The sequence below is a fragment of the Periophthalmus magnuspinnatus genome, chromosome 3 (assembly GCF_009829125.3).
Source record: "Periophthalmus magnuspinnatus isolate fPerMag1 chromosome 3, fPerMag1.2.pri, whole genome shotgun sequence".
In the NCBI taxonomy this organism is placed as follows: domain Eukaryota; kingdom Metazoa; phylum Chordata; class Actinopteri; order Gobiiformes; family Gobiidae; genus Periophthalmus; species Periophthalmus magnuspinnatus.
In genome coordinates, this window is record NC_047128.1 from 31,469,427 (window position 1) to 31,495,127 (window position 25,701).

Sequence of the window (25,701 nt, forward strand, 5' to 3'; positions counted from 1 at the left end):
TTATACTTTTATTTGGTTAAAGGCTGAAGAAAAGTCATCAAGATGAAGGGATGAAGCATGGTCATTGTATCCCATATAACATATGAAACATGTGAGAGCATCTATGTGTGTATAATAACTAATAATTGTGTGGTTTATTTTGATCCATCATTAAAATGTATATTTAAATAGATGATTTGTTTTCCAAGAATGAAATGTAGCAAAGACCATGTTTTATCCCCATCTAGTGGCCATGTGCCACTATTACATCTTCCAGATCATTAAAAGTCCTACATCCAGCACCTCACTGGGAAGAAGATATTCCCTCACCAATATGTATGCTTACATGCCTAGAATAAATAAATAAGAGGTGGAAGAAAAGTTGTCACATTTACTTTTATTGTAAAGGTGATATTATTCCAAAATATTAATATGTTACAGCAACAGAGAAGAAAGTGGAGACATCTAGAAAACAGCTACACAAGACTTTGGTAAGAATCTTGGGACACATTCTTTATATATATATATATATATATATATATATATATATATATATATATATATATATATATATATATATATATATATATATATATATATATATATATATATATAATGCACAAACTAGTAATGCCAGAAATCATACAGATACATCACTTGCTTATATATACAACATTTCAGCTGGAGAAAAAGTTGCCTGGCATCTTTGTTCAAGAAACAAAGCATAGAAAATCCTGGAATGGCTCTGCACCTGTGCTTTAGGTCTGGGATGTACCTTATAAAGACGTCTTATAAGACAGTGTATGCTTTTTATATATGGCAGAGTGGAACATTGCAGTCTGTGTATCACGGCTTTGAGCATGGACCTGTTTTTCTGTTTAAACCTGATTCCTATGAACCTCCAGTACAGCCTCTTGTCTCACACAGATTTATATTTGCGTGTATTAGTTTGCAGTACATCCCTGCTCAGTCTTGCATTGAGCACATGTATGACGGTGTGTCAGTATTGCTGGGCACTGTCCCCTCACATCTGTAGTCCATGTGTGCCCCATCCTAGCATGGGTGCACGTTGCAGGCCCGGATCTCCTTCCTGTCCTTGCAGCTGGACAGTTGAGCGCTCTTGGACTTCTGCTTTACCGTCATCAGTCGCTCTTGAATACCTCCACCACAAAGTTTGGTGCATTCTGTCCAACTCGACCATGGCCTCATTCTGCATCCTATAAAACATTAAAAAAATTAATCAATGAACAACTTTTTTTTTTTTTTTTTTTATCTAGAACTTGTTTAATTGCAATTTACAATCATTTGAAAGAACCGAGTTTTAGACAGTCAGTGGTGCAATGTGTAGAGCTCAGGAGCAAATAGTAAATTGATTTATCACTATATAATATCCCTTTTGGATCAGATTTGGATAATGATGGATGATGTTAAAATCTCCATAGGTTCAATATTACGCCAACTCAAAATTCTGTATGTGATTATGAGTCTATCAATTAACAATGATCTAAAAAACACAGAAAAAAGAAGTAGTCCCTGAACAGACCTGGGTGTTCAGCTGCCCCCTCAGAGCGGCCTTGCTTGCTCCTCCTCTTCTCTCGCTGTTCTCTCCGTCTCTTCCTTTCATCGCTGTTGGCCTGTCCGCGGGTGCACTTCCGGACCTTACACTTCTTTCTCTGGATGATCTCAGGGCAGGCATTTCCCCCAAACTGCGGCTCCATGATGACCATCCGAGTCCTGATGGTGTGACCCTTTCCACACGACTTGTTACACTCTGACCACTCACTCCACTCTGTCATGATGCAGTCGATGGCTGAAAAGACAGTGTTGTTGTTTTTTATTATTTGTGAGCAGTGTTGGAAAGAAGGCTTTGAAAATGTATTTAGTTACAGAATACAGAATATTTGAATTACAATATATAGTTACATAGTCCTATTAGAGCACATTGTGTGAGAAGAGCACTGTTTTTTTCCCACTAATGCCATGCAGTTTGAAGCCTGAAATGCATGATCAAGAACTACAATACATTTCTGTGACAATAAGAAAATGATCCAAACATTAAGTTGGACAGAGATGGATGTGAACAGACATGTTTTTCACTTACGACACTCTGGGAGCATGCACTTCTCCACCTGCTCCAGCTCCTCAGTGCAGTCCCCCAGCTCCACAGGAGACTTGAGCATGCGCTGCCGAGTCCGCTGGCCCTTCCCACATGTCACACTGCAGTCGCTCCACTCCGACCAGGGAGACAGCAGGCAGGGGATGGTGTCTGTGCAGAGCAGTCATTAGCACAATGTTGGTGATGATTGGATTAGGAAATACTCATAAGATTTGGTAGCGTTTGAGTCGCTGTGTTTGTCATTAATTAAACTGCAGACTCATACTGGGCAACGGTCTCTCTGACTGTGATATTCTTACTCTCCAAACAATTGTCTACATCAGGGATTCTCAAACTGTGCACGTGTAATATTTGCTTAAAAGTGAACCACAATAATAACACTAATTTGCTTCGTCTGAAATGCTCCACCCTATGGCGTTAAACTTATCTATCTTGCATTTGCAGGTGTTTTTATTTTTAAAAAATACACTGACAAACATCTGAGAAGCACTTGTCGAGATGAGTCTAGAAGTGTGGATGTGGTGCTTGTAAATACTGCTATACTCACGGCACTCAGGCATCATGCACTTCTCCCTCTCCAGCAGCTCAGTGTCACAAACAGTGCCGTCTGCAGGATTTAGTGTGACAAAACGCTCCCTGCGCCTCATCCCATGACCACAGGTGGCGCTGCATGGGTCCCATTCACCCCACTCGGTCACCAGGCAACTGCTCGGAGCTAAAAGGATCAGAGAAGTAACACGACTGTTATCTTTTCATTACAACTTTGCACTTTGTGCAGCTAAATGTCTGAACTCACAGCATTCTTCATTGACCACACAGTTCTCCGTCTCCTCTGTGGGAAGAGTGCAAACTGAACCATCTTCTGGAAACTGTTTCACATAACGCTCCCGCGACCGAGTTCCCATGCCACAGGACAGGCTGCACGGAGACCAGCTGATCCACTCCGACATCATACAGGTGGAGGCATCTGCGCACAGGGAGAGGCTCAGGCATACACAGTCAAACGAAAACATTTATGTCAGCTCATCTAGTCTCTACTGACAATGGCACAAATACAAACATATAATTACTGTGTTTACAGTGCAATGACGACCTGACAAAGCAAACTCAAAGGGAGACTAATGTTATATATGTACTGGTTATTTGTTTCTCTTTCAGAAGTAAAAACTAAAGCCAATACAAATATTTTGAAATAGGGTTGCGGAGCAAATCTTAGACCTCAAACATGGTCTTGTAACATTTATGCAGATATATTTAATTATATTAAGAAAAGAATCTAAAGTACATACCTTCATCACTACACCCAGGGCCCATGCAGGGCTCAAAGTCCTGTGTATGTGGACAGGGCACGCTGCGGTCCAGCTGGGCCTTCAGCATCCTCTGCCTCATCCTCTTCCCCTTCTCACATGTGGCTGAACTACACGCTGACCACGGAGACCAGTTTGAGTAGATACATGTTTCAGGAGTATCATCTGCCAAAGCAAATGTGACATATCTGACAAATGTACGTAACAAATCACTGACAGACTTCCATATACACAATATAAAACATATACACAATGTAAAACATATACACAATGTAAAACATATACACAATGTAAAACATATGCACAATATAAAACATATACACAATATAAAACATATGCACAATATAAAACATATACACAATATAAAACATATACACAATGTAAAATATATACACAATATAAAACATATACACAATGTAAAACATATACACAATATAAAACATATACACAATGTAAAACATTTACACAATATACAACCAATCCTCACCTTCTTCTTTTTCCTCCTGGGCGATATCTGCCACAATATCGTCCACATTGTCTGGTACAATGTTACACTGTTCACCCTGTACACACACATTTCTTACATAAATAAAATATGCATTTTTATTGAAATAGCTTTTTGAGAAACTCTTGGTTATTGTGTAACATGCAATTCTTGTTCTCTACCACCAGAGGCCACTGCAGACCTGTAGAGCTGTTGACATATTTATTTGGATGGACTAGAGCCTCCTGTTCATACAATCCTATTAAATGATGCACATATAGTGGTAGAATATGTTTTATAATCAGCACATATGTAAGCACATATATGCTGCATATATGCTGAAGACAGCAGATGGACAAAAGTCCACAGATTTTCACATATCTGCATATCCACCTGTAATCTGATACAATGTTCTTGAGTGCCGATAAATGTTTTCAAATTGTGTTACTTATTATCATTATCCTTGTAATTGTAGAAATAGTAACAGACCTTTCTGGCTATTCTTTCCACTAACACTCTTGCCACAGGAGTGATAGCGCCCCCCTCAGGATCATAGAAAGGGCTTTGTGGATGATCGAGGCTGGTCAGAGGACGAATCTTGTCCTGAGGCGCAGTAGGCTTGTTGGGAGACTAAAACAACAGATAGATACAATGAAACGTTGGGATTACCAAAATAACACACTGCCAGCCAAAGTGACTGAGCAAAGTTTAACAAAGCACAAAAGTCAGAGAAAGGACAGGTCACGCAGTTTACTGCTGAGTGAGAGCACTCTGGTTTTTATGGTAGAGGCTTAATTGTCAACAATAAAGGTCTCCCAGCATGGGGCTGATAGAACAGCACTGCCACAGGCTGTCTGAGCTACACAGTCCAGTCTCCATGTCCACTGAGACCACAGGACAGGAGGTCAGTGATTGTGAGGGAGGGGCAGAGGGGAGGACAGTACTCTGATTAATTAAGACATAAAGACTTTACTCTTTACTGGAGGCTTAATGACTGCGTCGACTGCAGCCTCTGCAACCGCCTCTGCCGCCTATTAGTGGAAAACGGTAAGATAATAATGTGACAGCTGAAGACTTTTACTGCTTTAACCTCACCCACCAGGGGTCTAGTCAAACACACCTGGCCTAAGCTATTTGGTGGATCTTATTTAAACTTATTTAAGGTTTGGTGAGGAGTTCAGGTTTATTTAAAATAAATTGCTTGTGTGTGTGTCAAATGGAAATGATCAAATGAGAGGTGTGGTAATGACAGGATAGAGTGTTGAGCAGAATAGAGTCTGGTGATGACACTGAGGGGGAGAGTGAGAGCATGTGCAGAGACAGAGGTTTGATGACAGGTCAGACTGTGAGTGTGAACAGCCAGCTGCAGAGAGGTGTGAGGAGAGGGGTTATTCAGAGGGTAGAGCACAGTGAGTCTGAGCTGTGTCAAAATGTCAGTACATTTTCACTGGGTAGCTACTTTAATTGTATAAATATAAATACAAAGTGTGAAATGTAAACAAGCCACTATTTTATAGTCTTTACATCACAGCTGAGACCAGGTAGTTAAGTGTGTATTTTATTTATGTAGCGTATCAGTTATATATTAGTCCCTTAACTATGGACTGGGGCTGTAGCTGAGGTGATGTTTAGTCCTAACTCCAAGGCAGGCACTTTTCAGTTACACCAGGAACCTTTTGTTGAAAATGAAATACAAACCCAACTAAATGTACATGCCTTTGTGATTTTTCTTTTCATTTATATCTGAAAATGAGTTCAGATGGCTCAATAGGAGTAAATCCAAGCAGTAAACCCAAAGACCAAACTCCAAAGGAAAGTATCTTGACCTCATATGTGACCCCACTATCGGTGCCTGCATCCCATGGAATCAGATCCTGGAGCACCTTCTGGACCCAGCCACAGTCTTTGGTGCAGAGGTCCTCTGCAGACAGGCCCACGTTCCAGTCCGGACTGGGGCCCAGCATGGTCAAGAAGGACATGAGGTGTCGCGTCCGATCCACTGAGAACTCAGCAGAGGGGGCAGCTCGTCTACGGGGCAAACAGGAAGAATTAGACCCTATACTCTGTAATGCAGGCAAGCTAAGCAAGGTTTAAGAGTTTGTCTTAGACCCTTTTATACTTATGCATTAATTATTTTTGTTGAAATCAAGCATGAGACATTTTGAGGCCATCAACACTACAACACATTTTAATTGCTATAAATATTCCACAGCAGGTGACTGCATCAGGCCAAGCTACAGGTTAGATCTGTGGAGGCGACTCCACTCACTACAAGAGTGGATGTTTTTCAAGGCCTTTTTATTTTATTTTATTTAAAAAAATACCTGAAACATAGATAAGATTAAGGACATACAGCGGAACATTTCAGGCAAAGCAAGCACTAACATCTCTATGGAGACAAGCAGGTGGTTTACTCCTCTCCTCAAGTTAGTGCAAATTCCACCCCAAAAAATGATGAACAGAATGTTTGGACAATTAGACAGTTGTTTATCATCAGCACCAAAATCTCATATAAAATGGTGAGTGGGAGACTCATCATGTCTAATAACATGTTTGTGAAGGGGGCACAGTCTGGCCGTAGTTCCCTGAGCTCCCTCCTCTTATAAAATGGGGGGCAGGGTTCATCTCAGCCGGCCACCTGTGCTCCACATTAAAATGCCAGAAACAGGCTAGAGAAATATTAATCGTTGTATAACTTAGATTTTTCAATACCAAATAATCATACTAGACCTATTCAGTTTCAAGGGCTAATAAGTAATGACTTTAACTCTTTACATTTACAATAAAAATGTAGACATCTATTTGATTTGATGTTGAGTGGCTCCTCAGAACGTGTATGGATATAAAATGCATGGTTTCTGCAGAATCACACTGTACAATAAAAGTAACACAAAAGAGTTGTGAATTCAGAAAGTCCAAAAATAAATCTTGGCTCATTAGCAGCTTTCTCTCATCCAACACCTCTCAATTTGGTGCCAGTGACAAACAGCACTTCTGTCTGCAAATCAAATGAACCCAGAGACCAGCAAAGGGCGTCCTTATTAACGAGACAACAGTGTGGCTGAATGTAGAGAAGAAACTACAGCTATTTTATATGTGGGGTCGAACAAAGATAACGAAGACAAATGAGAATGGCCTGATCCACAAAAGGTCTGTGGGGAAAAATAACTTAACTTCATATATTAAGTCTGTGACATTTGTTCTATAGTGAATTCTTTCAATATGACAAATCTTTGAGACCTTTTCTTAAGTGCAAATCAGAAAAATCTGACATGTAAAACTCACCAGTCTAGCCGCCACTTTGTGCGTGGGCAGCCTCTGACATTAAGGTAATTTAAATGTCAGGAAAGTCCCTGTCTAATGTGCTAAATGATTTACACAGATTTATACCATTTTTTATTACTGGCGCCTAAATTTAGCTCACATTTTCAGCGTATGATGGTGTTGAGGGCATTAAAAAAAATAGCAGCGTTTGGCTAAAAATGTCATTAATTAAACTGCAGAAAAAAATTTAAAGGCACAGTTTAAACCTAAATGTTTCAAAGGTCCTATAATACGCACAATTGACTCTTGAGAGGTTTTAGCCATGTTATAATGTTGTTACCTCATCAAAAACATACCTGGAGTTGTGTTTTGTTTCATTTAACCTGCTATTATTAGTCTGTCTACATCTCCAAAGCTCAAAATGCTCTGTTCCACCTTGTGATGTCATGTAATGGTAGTTTTTAAGTTAACTTTTTACCTTTATTTCAGCAGATATTGGCAATTCCTGGGCTATAATGATCCAAATGATTGTAGTGAAGGTGTGTGGAGTTTAAAAACACAGTGGAGCACTTCCTGTACTACCACATGACATCACAAGGTGCAACAGAAGATCAGAAAATTTTGTAATATGGAGCCTGGTCATGGAAAATGCATTGATAAATTGTAACTTCTCTTAGATATCAACACTCTGATTTGTGCTAAATTATGACATATTTACACAACATCTGCACCGCAATAAAATAATTTCATTTATAGCACTGACACAGATAAGCCAGATGACAACACAATTCTAACCACTAATCAAAAGTCTGATTTTCAGTGTTGTTTTTTCACAATCATTAGTGATGAGATTTAGAACATCATAACCAAAAACTAAAAAATAAATGTTTATCCTCTTGTGTAGTTATCCAAATTCTCTGTCTCTTCTTATTCTTCTTCTTTCCTGCACTGTGGATCTAAATCACAATTTCTCATATCCGTGTATTCTGTGGGAGTTTTGCATTTAGTAGCGATGTAATGTGAGAACAAAGCAGGGGCTGGTCAGGCATTTCAATTACAAAGTGGAGCTTAAAGACATGGCCCTCACTGAGACCTTGGTTAGGAAATTATTACTATGCAAGGCTCTAGTGCACTGAAGTTGTTCTGTGGGAAATGAGCCAACATGCCTCTTGTTTTTCTCATGAATAAGAGATTAAACGTTATATATTGAAAGTACCATCAGCATTTTGAAGTTAGTCTTTAGGGTGAAAGGGTGCTATGTTTATATTTAGATGCTCCTCCGAAAGGTTCCATGTTGTTATTAATCTATCCAAGCTATTTATTCACCAAAAGTGCTTTTTTTTTGTTTACAGTTCTTACACAATTCCAAAATAAGACTTGCAAATCCAGGGTAAGTAAACATAAAAGCGCTTCATCTTTCTGGTGGTGCTGTTTTACCGATTTAAAGCAGAATGATACGAGGGGTACTTACACATTCAGGGGTTGCCAGGCGGGCCACTGCGCTTTCATTTTGATCACGGTGAGGACGTCATCGCCCTGGAGAACGCAAAAAATGGACATATAAGCAGAGAAAGAAGCAGAATCAACCAGCTTTATTACACCCGTCAGTGGTTAAACAAGAATGGTTAGGCACGATCAATAAGCTATTTCCATTTGAATTCAGGAAATCCATTTGGCTGGTTGGATACGGACTAGTCACATAGGTTATTTTTGTAATTCAGAGGTCTGGTTAAGCCTTTAAATACATAACCTACAGCATACAAAGGTCAATGCATGAATGTACTGCAGTAGTACTTCAGAAATCAACCAAAAATTGCAATATCTATTCAAACAAGTAGGTCATCCTGTAAAAAAACATAAAAAATAATGAATAAAGAACACGATTTTGAGACCTAATCAAAGGCATTGTTCATGTCTGAGTCACATAGCACCAAACTCACAGCTGTGTCCATTGAACCAGATAATCTCACATCGAGAAGCGGCAAGAATATGTGTAAAAGCAGTAAACGCATTTATGAGAGTAAAAGCTATGTTTGGAATTCACAATCCCTGTCAGAAAAATCACTATATATATATTTGCGCAGCCCAGTAGACCCACAAAGAGGAAGGATTCTGGTCTGAGAGATATAACTGGAGACTTGTCATATTTTAACATGACTCTTGTGCTATTCAGATGTCTAATATTAAGCTTTTTCCTTTGTGGTTAAATCAAGTTTGAAATTTGAGACGAGAGACAATATTAATAGGTAAAACATGAAATAAAAACACTTTGATAGTATGCATTCAGCGATTAAATTCATAAACTGGAGTTAATTTTCTCCTACAGTCCAAACCTGCCGTCTCATTCTTGTATCTTCCAAGCATTTCAGAAGTCCTTCAGTGAAATGATAAGATTATTATTCTTATTCATTCACTCTAAGCTTTTATTCTAAGACATTATCTTCTTAGAACTGCTCCAGGACACCGCTAAGTGTTATTTTCATCAGCAGCATCATTTTATACGTGACCTTAAGGGCATCAAGGCTATGAATTTATCAATTAGTTAAAGAGTGAAAAGGTGTAAATATGTTAAGCTTTTATTTGGTAAAGAGTTCAAAACATTTCCAACTGTTTATTGCTGATACGTGTTATTCTTGTGTCAAACAGAGGATTTATTCATGTGGGTAAACATGTCCCATTCATGGACTTTTCTGAGAACAGGCTGTTTTGGTTCCAATCATTTTCACGATGTGCAGTAGTTTATTCAACCTGCACTTTCCAGGTTTCAGCATATTAGCGCGTGTCAACTTCACTCTCTGAGACGCACTAGCTCCTGGTGGCTTCTAATTGGACAACTTATGCCACTAATTAAAGCCTTCCCACTGGTGAAATTATGAAAAAGTTCTGCTTGGTTTTCATCATCCCAAAAGCAGGCAGGCAGAGGGAGAAAGACGGACATTTTGAGATTACATATGCAGACCTGAACCACCGCACGCCAGCTTAAATCTGCTATTCCCACTAATGATAGGGATGTCTAAAAGTGAACCCTATTAGCAGGAGAACATGGGCCAAATACATGTTCCTTACACAACCTTTCATTTCTATGCTTCTAATTTAATACAGAGCAAAGACACATTTCCATCATATTATCAGTCAGGGATTAACTAACAGGCTCAAAATGAACCTTTCAGTTGTTGTGCTTTCACTGCTCATCATTATGTGACAGTGATAATGTGGAAACCTTTTTATCTGAGTATTTGCAGCATTTCGGGTTATCCAAAATGAATTTCACTTTTATGGAGCTATAGAGTTTTGATAGCAGTGCACTAAAGTCAAAGTTTGCACATTTTATATTTGAAGTTTCTCAATGTATCAGTAAATATTTTAGAGTCAAAGGTTTCTTATAATATTCTGTGCATTAATTTAAAACACCACGGTCATTATATTGATCCATATTAGAGTAAACAGCAATTATTAACACAAACTGACCTGTCCGCTAAAAATAAAAATGCTTTTAAAAGTAAAACATATCATCTAACAGAATATAAATCTGCTGTGCTCATTATATATGCACAGTGTCATGTGAGCGTCCGGTTGTTCATCACTGCTCTATACATCTGGCTGAACAAACTCAACTAAATGGGACCAAAATACTTAATACCACACACATCTGCTCTGCATCAAGAACTGTAGCACAATGTAATAAAGCACGCTGCATTTGTCAAAGTCAACCCACCCATTCATCTCTTATTATTCAGTATGTAAGTGATTAAAAGTACTGGTTTTATTGTGTAGTCAGATGATCCACTGTCTGCTGAACCTCTTGTTACTTGACCCAAAATAATATTAGTGAGAATCTCAATCTAACAAGCTGTCAATAAACATTACATTACTCTCGGTCTCAGCTCATAGACCATAGGTTATAATTAGTCTTCTGCATGATTAGAAACGTGTCTTTACTGTCCAGTGCCTCTCTGTTCAGGGGAAGAATTGACCAGCCTCTGCTTATACTGAAGAGACCAGCCATGAAATTGAGCCAAGGCGCACTCAGGGTCTACTCTTTAAAATACTGCTTTAACAAGATAATACCCACGTACTGCACAGAAAACCTTAGCAACCCATCCAGCGATTAGCCTTTTCCATTACCAGGACAACGGTGCTCATGCCCCTGTGGTGAGCCCGTCCCTTTAACTCGTTTTTTCTTATATAAGTCCCATAGTGGCATAGTGGGGTTCAATACATCTGTGTAATTACAAGCAGCGACCGTGGCAGGTTCCATACTGTGGCTCAAAATAAAACTGACCTCAGATCAAATTTAGAAATGTACTTAGATTTAAATGACAACTGTGTGATGGATGTTGTACTTTGCTTGAGCTTTTTAAATGATTCTTATCTTTTTATGCAATGCAACATAATAAGCTAGTGTACTTTTTGTGCTAACTTCCAAGGCCTGGGTAAATACAAAGGTTTTCATCAGGAAGGTTCATGTAAAGCCACTAACAGCAAGCAAAAAGAGACAGGTCCTGCTATGAGACAACCACTGAAACTCAAATGGAGCCATATAAAAGGTCAAAACTGGTCTATTAGAGAATAGGAAGAGGTTTAAACTATTTGTCTAATAAAAAAGTAATGACAGCTCACAATACCACAGCAGCATTTGTTTGTTGTTTGCCTATCCCAGTGTCAGTAAATGTATTCGTCCGTGTTTGCCGTGTTTGTATGTCCAGAGAAGTGTGCCTATGCATGTCTCTGTAGTGATAGTATCTGTGTTGATGCAGCACCTGAGCTGTGTGCTTGATTATATGCCTGCTCATGCATTAATGGCCTTCAAATGCCACCACAAGCTTACACTGTGGATGATAGGCCACACCTGTGCGTCGGCTGCACACGAGTTCTAGGCACGGCCACATGTCAATATGCACCGTGTGTGTACTGTAATGACTAAGTCTGATTCACTGTGCGCACGGCAACACAAACGCGCAGCTCATGATTAGTTTTAGATTGCAGGAGGGAATATGTGCAGGAGAATGCATCCACAAAAATATAATGTACATAGGAGTCATTGTTAGTCTAGTTTTACTTTTCCGCAAAGAAAGATGTCTGTATTGACCATCAGTCTCTCTGCTTTGTTTTTTCAAGATTGTGCGTTGACATAAATTAAAAACATAATCAACTGTGGGATTTAAATCACTGTCAGTCTGGCTCGAATTTGCATTAAAAGTGAAGGTGAAATAATTTGAATAGGTTAGATACATATTAATAGCAGTTAATAACTTTTTTCGCCCCAACGTTTCCCACTCAAGCAAAGAAATCCGCTCAATGGAGTGTCTTGTGACAAAGAGTTCACACGGTACACTTCACACAGTGTTTGAAGGAGAATGGACTCATACTGCATGAATACATATTTCTTAGTGTTGATAGGGTCACACCTCCCTCATTTGCAAGCCCCAGTCTTCAGTTTGGTATCAGTATGTTAGTCCAAAAACAGCACTTGAACTTGGATGGTGTTAAATATGTTATGTTTTTAAGATGCATCTGCAGCGTCCATGAATATAAACACAGACCACCTGAATCTCCTGTGTTTACTTGTGTTGAAAATCCATTTGAATGTTACAAAAGCGAAAAATCAACTTTGATAAGGTCCCCGGATGCATCTGCTTTTTATGAAATATTTATTCAATACTCTGTGGATTTAATTAAATAGTGATGATTATGATAATGTCCCTCAAAGTTATTCACAACACAGGATTATGTAGAAGACACAACACAAGGTTCTCATCTGAAAAAGGTGGGCTACACTTCCTGTTTTACTAAAAGATTTAATTTGATTGGTTTCTTGGTAACAACTGGCAAATATTAGAGAGACAATATTATTTTATATACGCTTCAGTAACAGCTGGGGATTTTGCCTTTTCACATCCCACTGGAACATGGCAACACAGAGCACATGCTGCTTAATCACCACGGCATAAAAAAGATCATTAGTGCTAATTGCTTTGCAAATTCCTTATTTCTCCAGCCTACTAATGTTATTATTTTCACTGAGCGTGCACGGATGAAGCCCTGCACTTCATTGATATGCTGCATCATCACTGCAAAGTGCCAATAAAAATGAGATATTCAGTGTTGAGAACAAAAGTGACAGGGACATAATGTTCTCAAGTAAACACATGACGTTCATTTCATATTTGGACAGACACGTTCAACCAAATAAGACAGGGTGTGTAAAACCCCCCGATGTGAGTAACTCCATGTGTTATTATAGTCTGTTTGCATTTTAAATGCATTTCAACATCTGTTGTATACTGTGTATGTGCTCATTTCAGCTAATTCTAGACATGTTTCCCACTGGCCAGTTTTATTTAAAATTAATTCTATAAAACTTTACTACAAGTTTACAATGATTTTTTTTTTTTTTTTTTTTTAATAAATGATAATAAGTCACTCAGACATAGACAAGCTTTAATATGGGGAAAAAAGTCTGGAGTATCATGGTAGAAAAGTACACACATACAGATGCATATTGGCCAGAAGGAACTTTTAATATATAAATCAAAGCCGCAAGCAGCATTGAACGGCCCTCGAGGGCTGTACTTTCCATAAAGGTGCCACTCACACACCACTTGTCTTTTATTGGGCTTTGGGCTGCACTTGTCACTAAACAAAGTCAAAAGGCTCTGGAAACGCTGATGCACTAAAATGGAATAACATGTTTTTTTGAGGTATCGCCATGGCAACACTGTGCAAAATGCAAAATTGCCCCCTTGGACTATTCTGACGTGGACAACCTGAAGAGTCATTGTGCCAAATTTCACATTCTTCAATGAAGGCATTAAGTTGCTGTAAGACATTTTTCCATGAGGATAACATGGGATCTTAGGCACATCACACATTTAATGTAATAATAGTAACCAATTTCAAAAAGTCCATTTCTTATACATTTAAGTATATTTCATGAAGATTACAGCGAAAATCATTCCTACAATTGCTATGACTCCATTAGTCCAGCTCAAAGATGCTGTTGTTAATGTACAATCCTGTACAATCGTATAAGAAAAGGTAAGGTAAGGTATAAAGTGGAGTGAATAGAAAGATTAGCTACTGTACCCAGAGCACACCAGATTAAATATTCCAAGAATTTGAATGATAAATAACTTATAAAACCAAAACTAAAGCCTAATAAGTTGTTATAAGTTGTTGAATTTTGTAGGTGAAAATACATTTTTCGGCAGAACTGAATTTTGGCCTTTTTTTTTTTTTTTTTTATTATCTTTTTATATGTTCAGAGGGTCAAATTCACAGAAAAGAAGAAACACAAAAAATAAATAGCATTTATTTAGCAAAAACAATATATCTGATAACATTACAATTGCCTCAGTATTGCTTATTGAGTTTTTAAATTATCATTAAAACATTTCTGCAGAGTTTTTGTAAGATGTTGTTCTGGTTAATATGAAAACATCCTTAACTATAACAGCCAAAGGCTGGACACTGTGGTATTATTTATAGCATCAATATTCTGTCCCTCTCATATCAGTTTTGGCACCAGCCTCCAACATTTCATGTTGTTCTAGTTCCAGTGGACACAACAATTATGTAGAATTAACAGCTTACTTTAGCCTTGGAGCTAAAAGGATCCTCCCGAGTTTTAGGAGCTCCTCTGATGTTACGATCAAAGTTCAGCTGAAGAATCTGTGATCAGTGTGTCCAGCAGATACATGGAACTATTAATAGACATAAAAATAGCTTAAAAATCCCAATGGGAGCAGAGCTGGCTGTTATCAGCACATGGTGTAAAGGCTCACACAGCCTGAAGGTGTTAATTAAATCTCAAACCTCACAGAATACAGCAGGGTTCGGAGACTAGGTTAGGTGAATCCTTTCATCTAAACGGTTATTTGCTAAACGCATGCAGACTAGGAGCAGCGGGGCCGACCAATTTGTGACATGCTAATATTTCAGGTTAAGTTTCTGTGCGCTGATGACTTCTCTGGAGGTTTTACAATTGATTTACTGTTGTCTCTCGTGGCAGTGGGACCATTGTATCAAGCTTGGTCTTTCTGTGCGCTCCCATTCATCATGAGCCAGTCGAGACACAGGTGAACTGAGGGTCTAGAGGACAGTATTAAGAATCTGAAAGTGTCTTTTATGACCCATTTTACTCTGTCCGCCTCTCTCCCTTCACTGATTTTTAGTGGTAGCCCCGTCCTGTACAAAAGTCAAATCAGATGGTGAACTATGTAGCTGTGCCATCCTTTTGTACTGCATAAGATGTGAACTCACAGGAGACATTCACATGGCACCAGTGCGAAAACAAAAACATGTTACAGGCAACAACAGTGTTTTGCTTAGATCTATGTGTTGGTGCTGTCAGAATACATAATATATGATTCTAAAGTGCGCTAAGAAAAGGCTTTATGAATATACATGTGATGTAAATTAGGCGATTTGTTTCAGTTATGTAGCTGAGGATTTCTAATTTCCATAGTTTAAACTTTATGGATTTTAATGGTTTGTGTGCGTATGGGATAGAACCATTTGGGAGATTGAAACGTAATGGAAAAGATAAAGCATACTACAATGAAATATGGAAAAGCAATAGTCTGCCAAGCCGCTTCTCATGAATGTCATGAACCAAACATGTGTGAGACAATAATACATTATTATAATACAGTCCATTCTGTATTTGTTTTGAATCTGGAGTAAGTTCTGTGAATAGTATATATGAAAGATACAGTCCTCCAGATGAATATACAACAGAAGATGAAATTAGCATACTACACATAAGCATATGGACATCCATATATAATGACTCATAAATACAATCTCCTTGTGGAGGTCGAACGCCATGAAGCAGAATACAACTAAAAGTTATGAGTGATAAGAAGATATGAAACTAAATAATGTGGCCCTAGAAGACACAGCTTCTTACTAAAAAACACTAAAACATTAAGGGTCAGGACTAGATGTATTCTCTCATCGTTAGTTATGTTATCTTCCTCTAACAGTTCATTGGTCTGGACACAGGCCTGGCTTTATCAAACAAGCCTGAGGCAAAGATGTCTGATACTCCCAAATAATAATCTTTTATCTGTGTAGATGAGTATCCAGCCCAGAGCCCCATGACCAGTTAAGTCAATATGAAGATGCACAGGCACACACAGAGACACTTGTATAAACACGCAAACTAATGACAGGGTGAAATATTACATACATGGAAACATCTGCATATGGCCCCGCTGTGACCTGTGTGCATCCTAATGAAAACACACTCTCTTAACACACTCATAATGAGAAAAATAAGGAGTCCCTTCCTAAGCCCATATACACAAACACACAGTGCGGCAGTGGAAATGCGCCTGCCCCTGGCTCTGCTGCTCTATTTTGCCAATCGTAATAACAGTCTAGGGAACCAAGGCAGGCATTAAGGTTTGTGAGAGCTTTGTTTTCCCAAACAGGAATATCTCTTCTGGGCTCATAAAGCTGACTTGACAGGCCACGGAAATCCTGCCAGCTCAAATTAAAGAATTATTCCCTCTTTGACTCCTGGGTTGGTTTCACTGTGTGCCAGGGAGATACGCAGACACAGAGCAGCTCCAGTGTGTAAGGCTCTCCTCTAATAGCTCTGAGTATAATGCTTGAAGGTTTGGCCTGCTTATCTATGACTTGGCCAGTGGCAATGTTTCTCTGGTCACCTTAGAAAGGATCATTTTGGGCTCATTTTGGGTAATTGTGTCCCATTTGTGGTAAACCTGTCTTGCATTCAAATGCACACAGGCAACTCTACAAAAATAAATATGGTAAAGTAAGATACATTATAGGCAGGGAACTTTTCTTGTATTGTTTATTGGCCCCTGGAGGGTCTTGAGTCAGAACTAGAAAGTTAATAGGCAGTCAGCGCACATTCATGTTTATTAGTAGAAACTGACCAGTATGGGTTTTTTCGTGGATGATGATAATGACGATTAGTTTAGAATCCAGAGCAACTGATGACCAGTTTTTATTATTTTCCTCAAATTATGTCATTTAAATTCCCTACAAACTCACTCACAGCCCTTTTATACCACAAATCTATAAGAGAGCAGTGTAATTAAGTTCTGAGCTGTTATCTCTTTGTATTAAAGTGTTAAAATAAAGGTGTGTGTAATTTTTAGGCAGCAGATTGACCAAAACGAAATCTGGCCTGTGCTGGAGATTTAAGACCAATTATCCACCAACCTGATGTATAGTCTGTCTCTAGTTATTGGTAGGGATTAGCACTGTCTGTCAAAGTAATAAGCATTTGTGGTAGCCCAGTGTTTAGTAAATTAGGAAATGCTTGGTGGGTAACTTATATTCTTTAAAATCTGCCTTTTTTGCAGAAGTATACAGGAGCAGTGACATTGTGTTGTGTTAGACCAAAGAATGGAATAAGCACCTAGATTTTAAAACTTCCAAGTATGTACAAACAACAAACAAACAAAAAGTATCCTGTAAGTACTGGGATATACCTTGCTACCTCCTACTTCTCTCACACACTTCTAGCCTTAGCCACTGCATCTTGTTGCTTTTAAAATAGTATTAAAGTTTGCCAATACAGACAAGACAATGCTGGAATTTGACTTGATCCACAATACCAAAACTAATATCTTTCTGCAAACGCAAGAATATCAACACTTTCCTTTATTCTGTCCGAGACCCAAAAGGACCTGAATATCTATTATTCTTCTCCCACGCTGCACACCACCTCCCACTGGTGATGATACAAATGGCAGACCTTACTGTTTTTTTACAACAACTCATCAGAGAAATGATCACCTCCGTCTTTGTAGTGCACGAGGAAGAGATGAAAACACTGCAATATACGGTTCTACTTATGTACTCTCTATGCGCAGAGGTGTGCAGGTTTTGTAAATATATAAAGAACAATCTACCTCGGTGTTTCTGATGAAGCAACAGTAAAGGGTGTGATTCAGTAGCACATGTTTTGTTCAACTACAATAAAAAAACTATTTTACTTTAATGTAAAATGTACAAAAACTAGTCTACATTTTACAACAACCATGATTAAATCCTCTCAAAAAGACACAGAAACAAGACTTTACTAATACATGACATTCACACAGCACCCACACCACATCAAAATTGGACTAAACCCAGAACTAAACCTGGACTATAACAGGACCAAATCAAGTCTACATCCGGAAAGTACGCTCAAGGCAAAACGAAATCAGGGCAAGTTTAACAAATGGGAGATATATGAGTTTGATGACTCACAGTAGGCGATATTGCATCTTTTTTTTTTTTTTTAACTGGCTCTTCAAAACATCCTGTGCTTTTAATGATGCATTATATAGTACAGTACATCCAGTGATTAATATATAATGTGTTTTGCTCCCATCTCGGTTGTGTTGTGACAACTCGGAGACACAGCTGTGGAGCGGAGGATAATAGAGGATTCTGTGTGCGCCCGTGCTGTGCAATAATGAAACCCGCCCCACACTGCGAGAGGAAATGGAAGATTTTATAATCCATCTGAGGGCTCGGCCTGGTCCTGCTCTATGGAAAGACTCTCATTAAACTTCTCATTAGAGACACACTGGGCATGTATAATGACTCCATTCATACACAATCACATGAGAGAGAAAGACAACAGGGTCCGGCCCACCTCTCCGCTCCCGTCACCGCTGCTAAAACTGTTGACACTGTACAACACACCTGACGAGGGATTTTCCCATCACTCAAGCCTAAAATACATGACAAAATATGATTACTCAAACATGCATAAATCAATCAAAATCAAAGTTTGAGCAAGTTATTCAAGAAGGAAAGCCATTTTGACAAGCTCATAAAAGTTGATTTTGCATATGTTCCCTTTAAACGGGTCTGTTTTAATGAGTGTGGGTATAAAAGGTGCTCTGTCACATTCATATCTTCACTTTGCTTCACACATTTTGCTAGTTTATATTTTGATGCTTTTCGCCTGTATAGCGTTAATCCATTTTAGAGCAGGTTTTTCTGGCAGGAGGTGAAGACAGCAGGACTAAAGATAATACGGCTTTGCTTTTGCTTTGACAAACTCTGATATAAAATGAAGCCATCACTCTCTGAACAGGATAAAGGAGGTTTTGTGCAAGTCTTTGTAGTTGCTTCCCATAGCACGCATGTTTGCTTGGTCTGCACGGCAGCTCGCCTCTGCAAATGAAACTTGGTATGAGGGCTGTGATCGGTGCACCCCTTGGTCTCACTGATGACTGCTTGTGAATATCAATTTAACATCATTGCAAGTTGCCGCCCCAGACGCCCCACCTGACACAAAAGCCAATCAGCTTCATGTTGGGTCAGCATTTACCGTTGCTCCAATCTGGAATAACAACCTCGCTTTCTCAAGGGCGAATGAGATGTTTGAAAATTGCACACAGCTTTTGCACAAAATGGCCTGTACTTTTGTACAACCTTTAGCTGCCAAAATCACTGTGCGGTTTGAAAAATGAAAAACTCAATATAACTTCCATGGCAAAGGTAAATGCATATACTGTATAATAAATGTACAAGAAAAGTAAATAAATAAAAACATTTATGGTGATCATGATTGTTTCGATAGGTGATAGAGACGATACATTTCTCATTTCATTGTATGCTCTTTTTACTAAATGTTTATTGTTGTGTGCTCATTGTGCAGAATGATTTCAAAAATAGAACATTGTCAATGGCCAAAATGCTGTAATTAAAATTCCTGGAATGATGAGGAAAGTGGCAAGCATGGATCCAGAAGAACGGAATGCAATCGCTACAATTGCCAAAGCAGCTGGTTCAAGGTACAGCGTGTACCTAATAAAGCGATGCCATCACTGCTGATGAGAAAAAACAGAACACATGCACTGTCTATGCCAGGAAGCCTATAGTTTATAGTTGTTTCAACATTGAGAGCAGGATCACACCTAACGCACACGTCTTCCTGTCCCTACCCAATTTATACCAGCAGCTCCCTTCCTCTTGTTTAAATGTGCCTCTTTTTCTATTTCTCATTCCTTCTGTCATTCAGGTATGAGGAGGTTACAAAACCTGAGCGTCGATTGCCTCCTCAGAAGCCCCCAAACAGCCTTTGAAATATCATCTCCTTATGAAATAAATTCATATTTATCTATTTATCATATCTTCTGAGGCGTTGGTTCCTACTGGTGAAAATGTATCGGACAAGGAATTATTAGTATCACTGCACATCAGAAGGCAAGTTATCTGATGTAGCAAAAAAGTTTAACTGGGCATGCGTGTTTCTGAACACTGCACTCATACATGTTCCTCAGATAGATGCAGATTCACTTCTACCTTGAAATGACTCTCATTCCGCAGCTAAAGAATAATAGAGCTGATGATCCCTGCACAGATGAGAATAGGAGCAGAGGAGGAGGGAGCAGAGACTCACACACAGTCCCCATTGTTCACACAAGACTCTCATTATCCACTGTGACTTCAGGTCTTCAATATTAGTCTCAATAAACACTCTCTGGTACCATCTGCTCCGCCAGGGATGCTTATTTTAGGACTGAGAGGAGAAGAGTAAAACCAGGAACAAATGATGTAAGATAAAAGCAAGACACTTTTATCCAGATGCCCATTCAGACGCGAAAACCCATTTCTGTGACAAGATGATGGTCAAGTATGGATTGATCCTTCTGTTAAAGAACAGACTGAACAAATGGACATAGGCCTTAGTCAACTGAAGCATTATTGGAAAACAGCCAAAAGAAATAAAAATCTAAACCATCTTTGACACACCTGCTGCAGTCAAGTGCATGGGGACTGGCATTGGGACTAAGAATAGCCTAGATGTTTGAAAACACTAATCATTGTAGACTACAGTGTCAAAACAATTCCACTACAGCTCAGGTGCACCATCCAGCGTGTCAGCTGCAGTTATGTAACTTTTCATCCTCCACTGAATTAAAAGTAAAGTCCAAAGAAAGTTTCCACAACTTCAAACACAAGTCTACCCTTATCCCGCTTTACCTTCTGTCTGATCTCCTCCTCCATCTTGACCGGTGACCCCAGCTCTGCAACCTGTTTGACCCCCTCACTGGCCACGCCTCCGTACTCCCACAGGACATAGTTTTTAGAGTGGGATGCTCCAATCAGGGCAGACCAGTGGTTGGCACGACCTACAAAGTCAAAACAGGGCAGTGATTAGTGTATGTGATATGTGCATATTGTTCAAGCGCATGTGATACTGCATCTGGAAAGTTGTTGCTCCATGTTCCCGTAAGTTTTACAGGGTAGTTGGTGTATTTATATGATGTCTAAAAAAGAATATATACAATGAAACAAGTCAATTCATGTATTAATACTTAGTGATTCATGTTGTCTAAGAAATAAAAGTGTTAAAAATCCAAATTTGCTTGTCCACTAAACCTGGCAGCCACATACCCTCATGATAATTCTGGCTCTATGCAGGTTGCCATGGTTGGAGCAGTTGTGCATCACTGCGTGACTCACAAAAGGGACGATTGGGAGAAGAAAAATAGAACTGTCAAGGTTATCACTGGTCTGGTTGACCTGTTTTACACCGAATTTTCAGAACTGAGAGTGTGTGTAACCACAGTGGTCAGAGGGTAGGGATTATTTGTTTGAAAAAAAAAAACTCCCAGACACTATTTACACCGTTTTTCAATTGGACGGACAGAGGTTTCAGAGAGATGGTTTCCTAGGATATGACTTTGTGCAAGGAGAAATCCACCAGTGTCCGAAAACTTTAACAGAACCATCGCCGCTTGACCTATTTGTGTGAAGGAGTGAGTTCCATACCAAGTACCTGAGTGAGACAGTAAATTAAGGCTGCTTTCGATCCCCGGGTTTATCTTACTCCATCTAATCAGTATATTGATCTGACTGGCAAAAGCCTGATTTAGACAAGAGAGCTGGTGTAATCCGTGAGTCCATATGCATCTTGATAGTGAGGCTCAAGGTTATACACACACAAAGTACACAGAAATGAAAAGAAAATATTGGTATAAATCATTCATTTTTCAGAGACATATTCATATTTCCACATTGTTTTACATAATTAAGAGCAGCAGTTTGTGACAAAGTTCAGACTCTAACTTTTGTAACACTACTTCTATCACTTGGCTCACTCAGTCAAACCAATTTTTCAACAAAAGCCAAAATGATATAGAATTGTAGCATAATCTTGTCATGCTTTCTGACCATAGAAGACACATTTCTCTTACGTGGATAGTCTTTGGGATGAATCTTCTCTGACCAGTTCCCATAGAAGGTGACCCTGTATTTGGCTGTTCCACAGGCACAACAGTCCAGTAGAGGCTTATCCGTCACGTCGCCGTACAGTGGCTCTATGGAATAATAATAATACAGTATATAAAAATAAGTATATAAATATAAATAAATATATATAAATAAGTATGTCTGCATTTTATACAATAATATTTTAATGAAGTCTACCTTTCTCACACATTCTCTTTGTAAGAGGCCCCTCATCTTGGAAATAAATGATTCTCTTCTGCACAATGCTGGCCCTACAAAAGAAGGAGCATGCTTGTTATTGGTTTCAAAATGAAAACAAAATGAACTGTAGTGAACATTCTGTGAATCTAAAACTGCAGAGTGAAAGATGGTAGAGAGTTATATTTTAAGTTAAACATATCTGAACCACATAAACGTGCACCTCATGCATATGGTTTTTGGACAATGTAACAACATTGTAACGATAATTATACATAGTGTAAAGGATGCTAATAATTTTATACTAACATCCAAACTTTATAGATTTATATAGATCAATATTCAAAGTCTGTCTTGATAATGCTACTATTAATTTTGTGCCAAAGATCAGACACATCTTTGGACTAATATAAACAGTCAAAGTGTTGCATTAATATTGAAAAGTATAAACTCACTCATTCCACATACACAATACTTCATGAATGTATGATCAGACTGTAAATGAACACAGTCTATACTATAGTGACTATACTTAGCACTCTGAGATTTCTCTGAAATGTAAAGTGCAATACAAATAAAATGTATTATTATTATTATTATTATTATTATTATTATTATTATTATTATTATTATTATTATTATTATTATTATTATTATTATTATTATTATTATTATACTATAGTGACTATAGTGGATTCATTTGTATGGCCTGCCCTGAAACATACCATTCACTCACTATACTGTGAATGCTTCACCTTATAGTGTTACAGCACATTTATATAGTGTTATAGCACAATAATATAGTGTTATAGCACACTAATTGTTATAACTATCTTTTTGTAGTAGTTGGCTCAATATAAAATTTTGGGGGAAAATTTTGGAGCCAATAGAAACTGAGACCAAAAATAAATGTATTGCGTAGTAGAATAATGTCATCACAGTGAAACCAGGACCAACCAACGCACCGAGTTCTGTCTCTGTCTGTCCTAAAAAATAGACAGCAACTGCCCATCAATTACACTGCAGCAAACCGCACTGGAGAGAAATGTCCAAGGCAAGCCCGCCGGTCACATGTCAGACAGACCACACACTCCAAATTACAAGGCCAAAGGATTGTACAGAGCCATGTTATTTAGTGGATGGGCAAGATTCAATCAAAACAAGCCTTTGTAGCATCATCAAAGCAGGGGACAATAATCAGTCATTTTTAATGTAGTTTTTGTTGTTGCTTCTATGTGATCTCTGTGGTGTGATCTGGACAGTGAGAGGTGCTTTAACAAAGGCAGATGATGAGAGGAAGGAGGACACAATGGATGGGCAGGTTAAAGAGAAGGTAGATTTTCCACCATTGTCATCTCTGATATTTGTTGTCTCTGATATTTTAACATGTAGTGGTACATCTTTGCTTTTCAAAACCTGTCCTAGACTCCTCTGCTATGTCCTATTTCAGGTATAACTGTTTGTTGTCGCCAATATATTCTCTGAATTCAATGTTGTTTCGTAAGCCCTGCCTTTAGTCGCTCTGTCATTGGTAATCCTTTTTATAGAAAAAGAAAAATGATCAAATACAAGAAGAGCTTTTTATGGTAGACAGTGTTACCTCAGAGGAGAGGTACAGCTGAGCTGTAGTTACCAAACAAACAGGGATGTCGAGGACACAACACTGTGGGACTTGTGTCTTCTCGACGGCTTTTAAGTCGTTGCTTCACTCAATTTGAGTGAAGTTGGATGAGGGCTCGTCTACAACTTGAGAGTGATGTGGGTCCTAAACACTTGAGTCTTCATGTTAATATCATTTACTCTGATCTGCTGATTTGGTGCTGATTTGATGGTGAACTGTGACATCCTCCTCTTCAAGCTACAACTGGTAGGGATACATGGCCCACCTTTACTTTGACTTTACTTGACTGTTTTTCTGTTTGAAAATGTTTTCAGTACCACGGCACCGGGAGTACCACAAGGATGCATCCACTCTTGAGTCTTTGCTCTTTTTATATGTTCACATTTGACTCAGTCTGATGAAAATACACTATTTTACCCAGATACCAATTTATTTTACAAGTATAATATCAAAACTAGATACTTATTTCAACAAGCTGGAGTTTCTTAAATAACGGTCTTGATTAGTCTTAATGACATGATGATGTGACTATTGTTATTTTATCTTTATAATTATAAAGCAAATATATATGAAATTATAAAATTATATTCTACTGTAAAAACAAAGTACCAAGTCTTTTCTTTTGCATCTACTTTCATGACAACACCATGTAAAAGATTCATTCATGTCTCTGTAGTCACTTTATTTTAGCATCACTCAGGTCACACTTTTCCGACGTCAGCTCATGTTTTATGTGGAACATACAAATGCAACACATGCCACTGTTTGGATGTTCTTTCTACCTCTCCACCTTTACACCCCCTCGAGCTCTCGGGTCAATAGATCTGTTGCAGCTTGTTGTTCCCAGAAGAATCTTGGGCACCGTGTCTTTTCTGTTACTGGTCCAAAGCTGTGGAACCAGTTTCTTTAGAGATGAGATAGGCTCAGTCTCTGACTGTTTTTAAACTGATTCTTGAATTTTTCTTCACAGGTTTTTTATCACAATGTGAGGTTATTGTAGCTTCATGTCATTACAATCAAGTATAAAGTCTGTAATTTGACCATTTTTATTACAGTTTTATAATTTTACTTGCCTTTGCCTCAGTTTTGTCACTTTTTATATAATTGAAGTGCTTTATAAAGTTAATATTATACAGTATTAATAGGAATAGATGCACAATCATAGCTCTTAATATAATATGCCATTATGGCAGCATGGATGATATTGGTGTATATTTATAAGAGGTTAATAAATGCATAACACCACATGATCGTCTTTATGCTAATGAGTGTTAAGTGTCATTATTTACATACACTTGCAATCACGCCTTGATGTCTTTGCAGCATGTCCATGTAAGCCCCAAGGACTCTCCAGCAGAATTGATTGGTGTCGATCTGCTCTGCACTTATTAAAAGTAATGAATAGTTTATGAAACCAAGTGGAAATGAAAATTGAGAATTCCTGCCTAGCTGGCGGCGACGCATGTGATAAAACAGAGTTACTTTAAGGGTGGAATTAATATCTTGTGCAAGC

The 25,701-nt window shown here is 38.4% G+C and overlaps 1 protein-coding gene across 1 annotated transcript in view; it reads right to left on the reverse strand.

The window, feature by feature from the left end:
* Nucleotides 1–617: 617 nt before the first annotated feature.
* Nucleotides 618–25,701, reverse strand: part of spon1a (spondin 1a) — a 29,074-nt gene continuing 3,990 nt past the window's right edge. The window contains exons 4-16 of the mRNA XM_033991757.2: nucleotides 22,568–22,641; nucleotides 22,336–22,458; nucleotides 21,119–21,267; nucleotides 8,622–8,686; nucleotides 5,713–5,914; nucleotides 4,376–4,516; nucleotides 3,890–3,965; nucleotides 3,385–3,567; nucleotides 2,892–3,062; nucleotides 2,643–2,810; nucleotides 2,081–2,245; nucleotides 1,523–1,789; nucleotides 618–1,196 (exon numbers count right to left, since the gene is read on the reverse strand). Coding sequence (XP_033847648.1) covers nucleotides 1,033–1,196; nucleotides 1,523–1,789; nucleotides 2,081–2,245; nucleotides 2,643–2,810; nucleotides 2,892–3,062; nucleotides 3,385–3,567; nucleotides 3,890–3,965; nucleotides 4,376–4,516; nucleotides 5,713–5,914; nucleotides 8,622–8,686; nucleotides 21,119–21,267; nucleotides 22,336–22,458; nucleotides 22,568–22,641 — 1,948 coding nt within the window. The 3' untranslated portion in view covers nucleotides 618–1,032. The remainder of the gene's footprint in view (nucleotides 1,197–1,522; nucleotides 1,790–2,080; nucleotides 2,246–2,642; nucleotides 2,811–2,891; nucleotides 3,063–3,384; nucleotides 3,568–3,889; nucleotides 3,966–4,375; nucleotides 4,517–5,712; nucleotides 5,915–8,621; nucleotides 8,687–21,118; nucleotides 21,268–22,335; nucleotides 22,459–22,567; nucleotides 22,642–25,701) is intronic.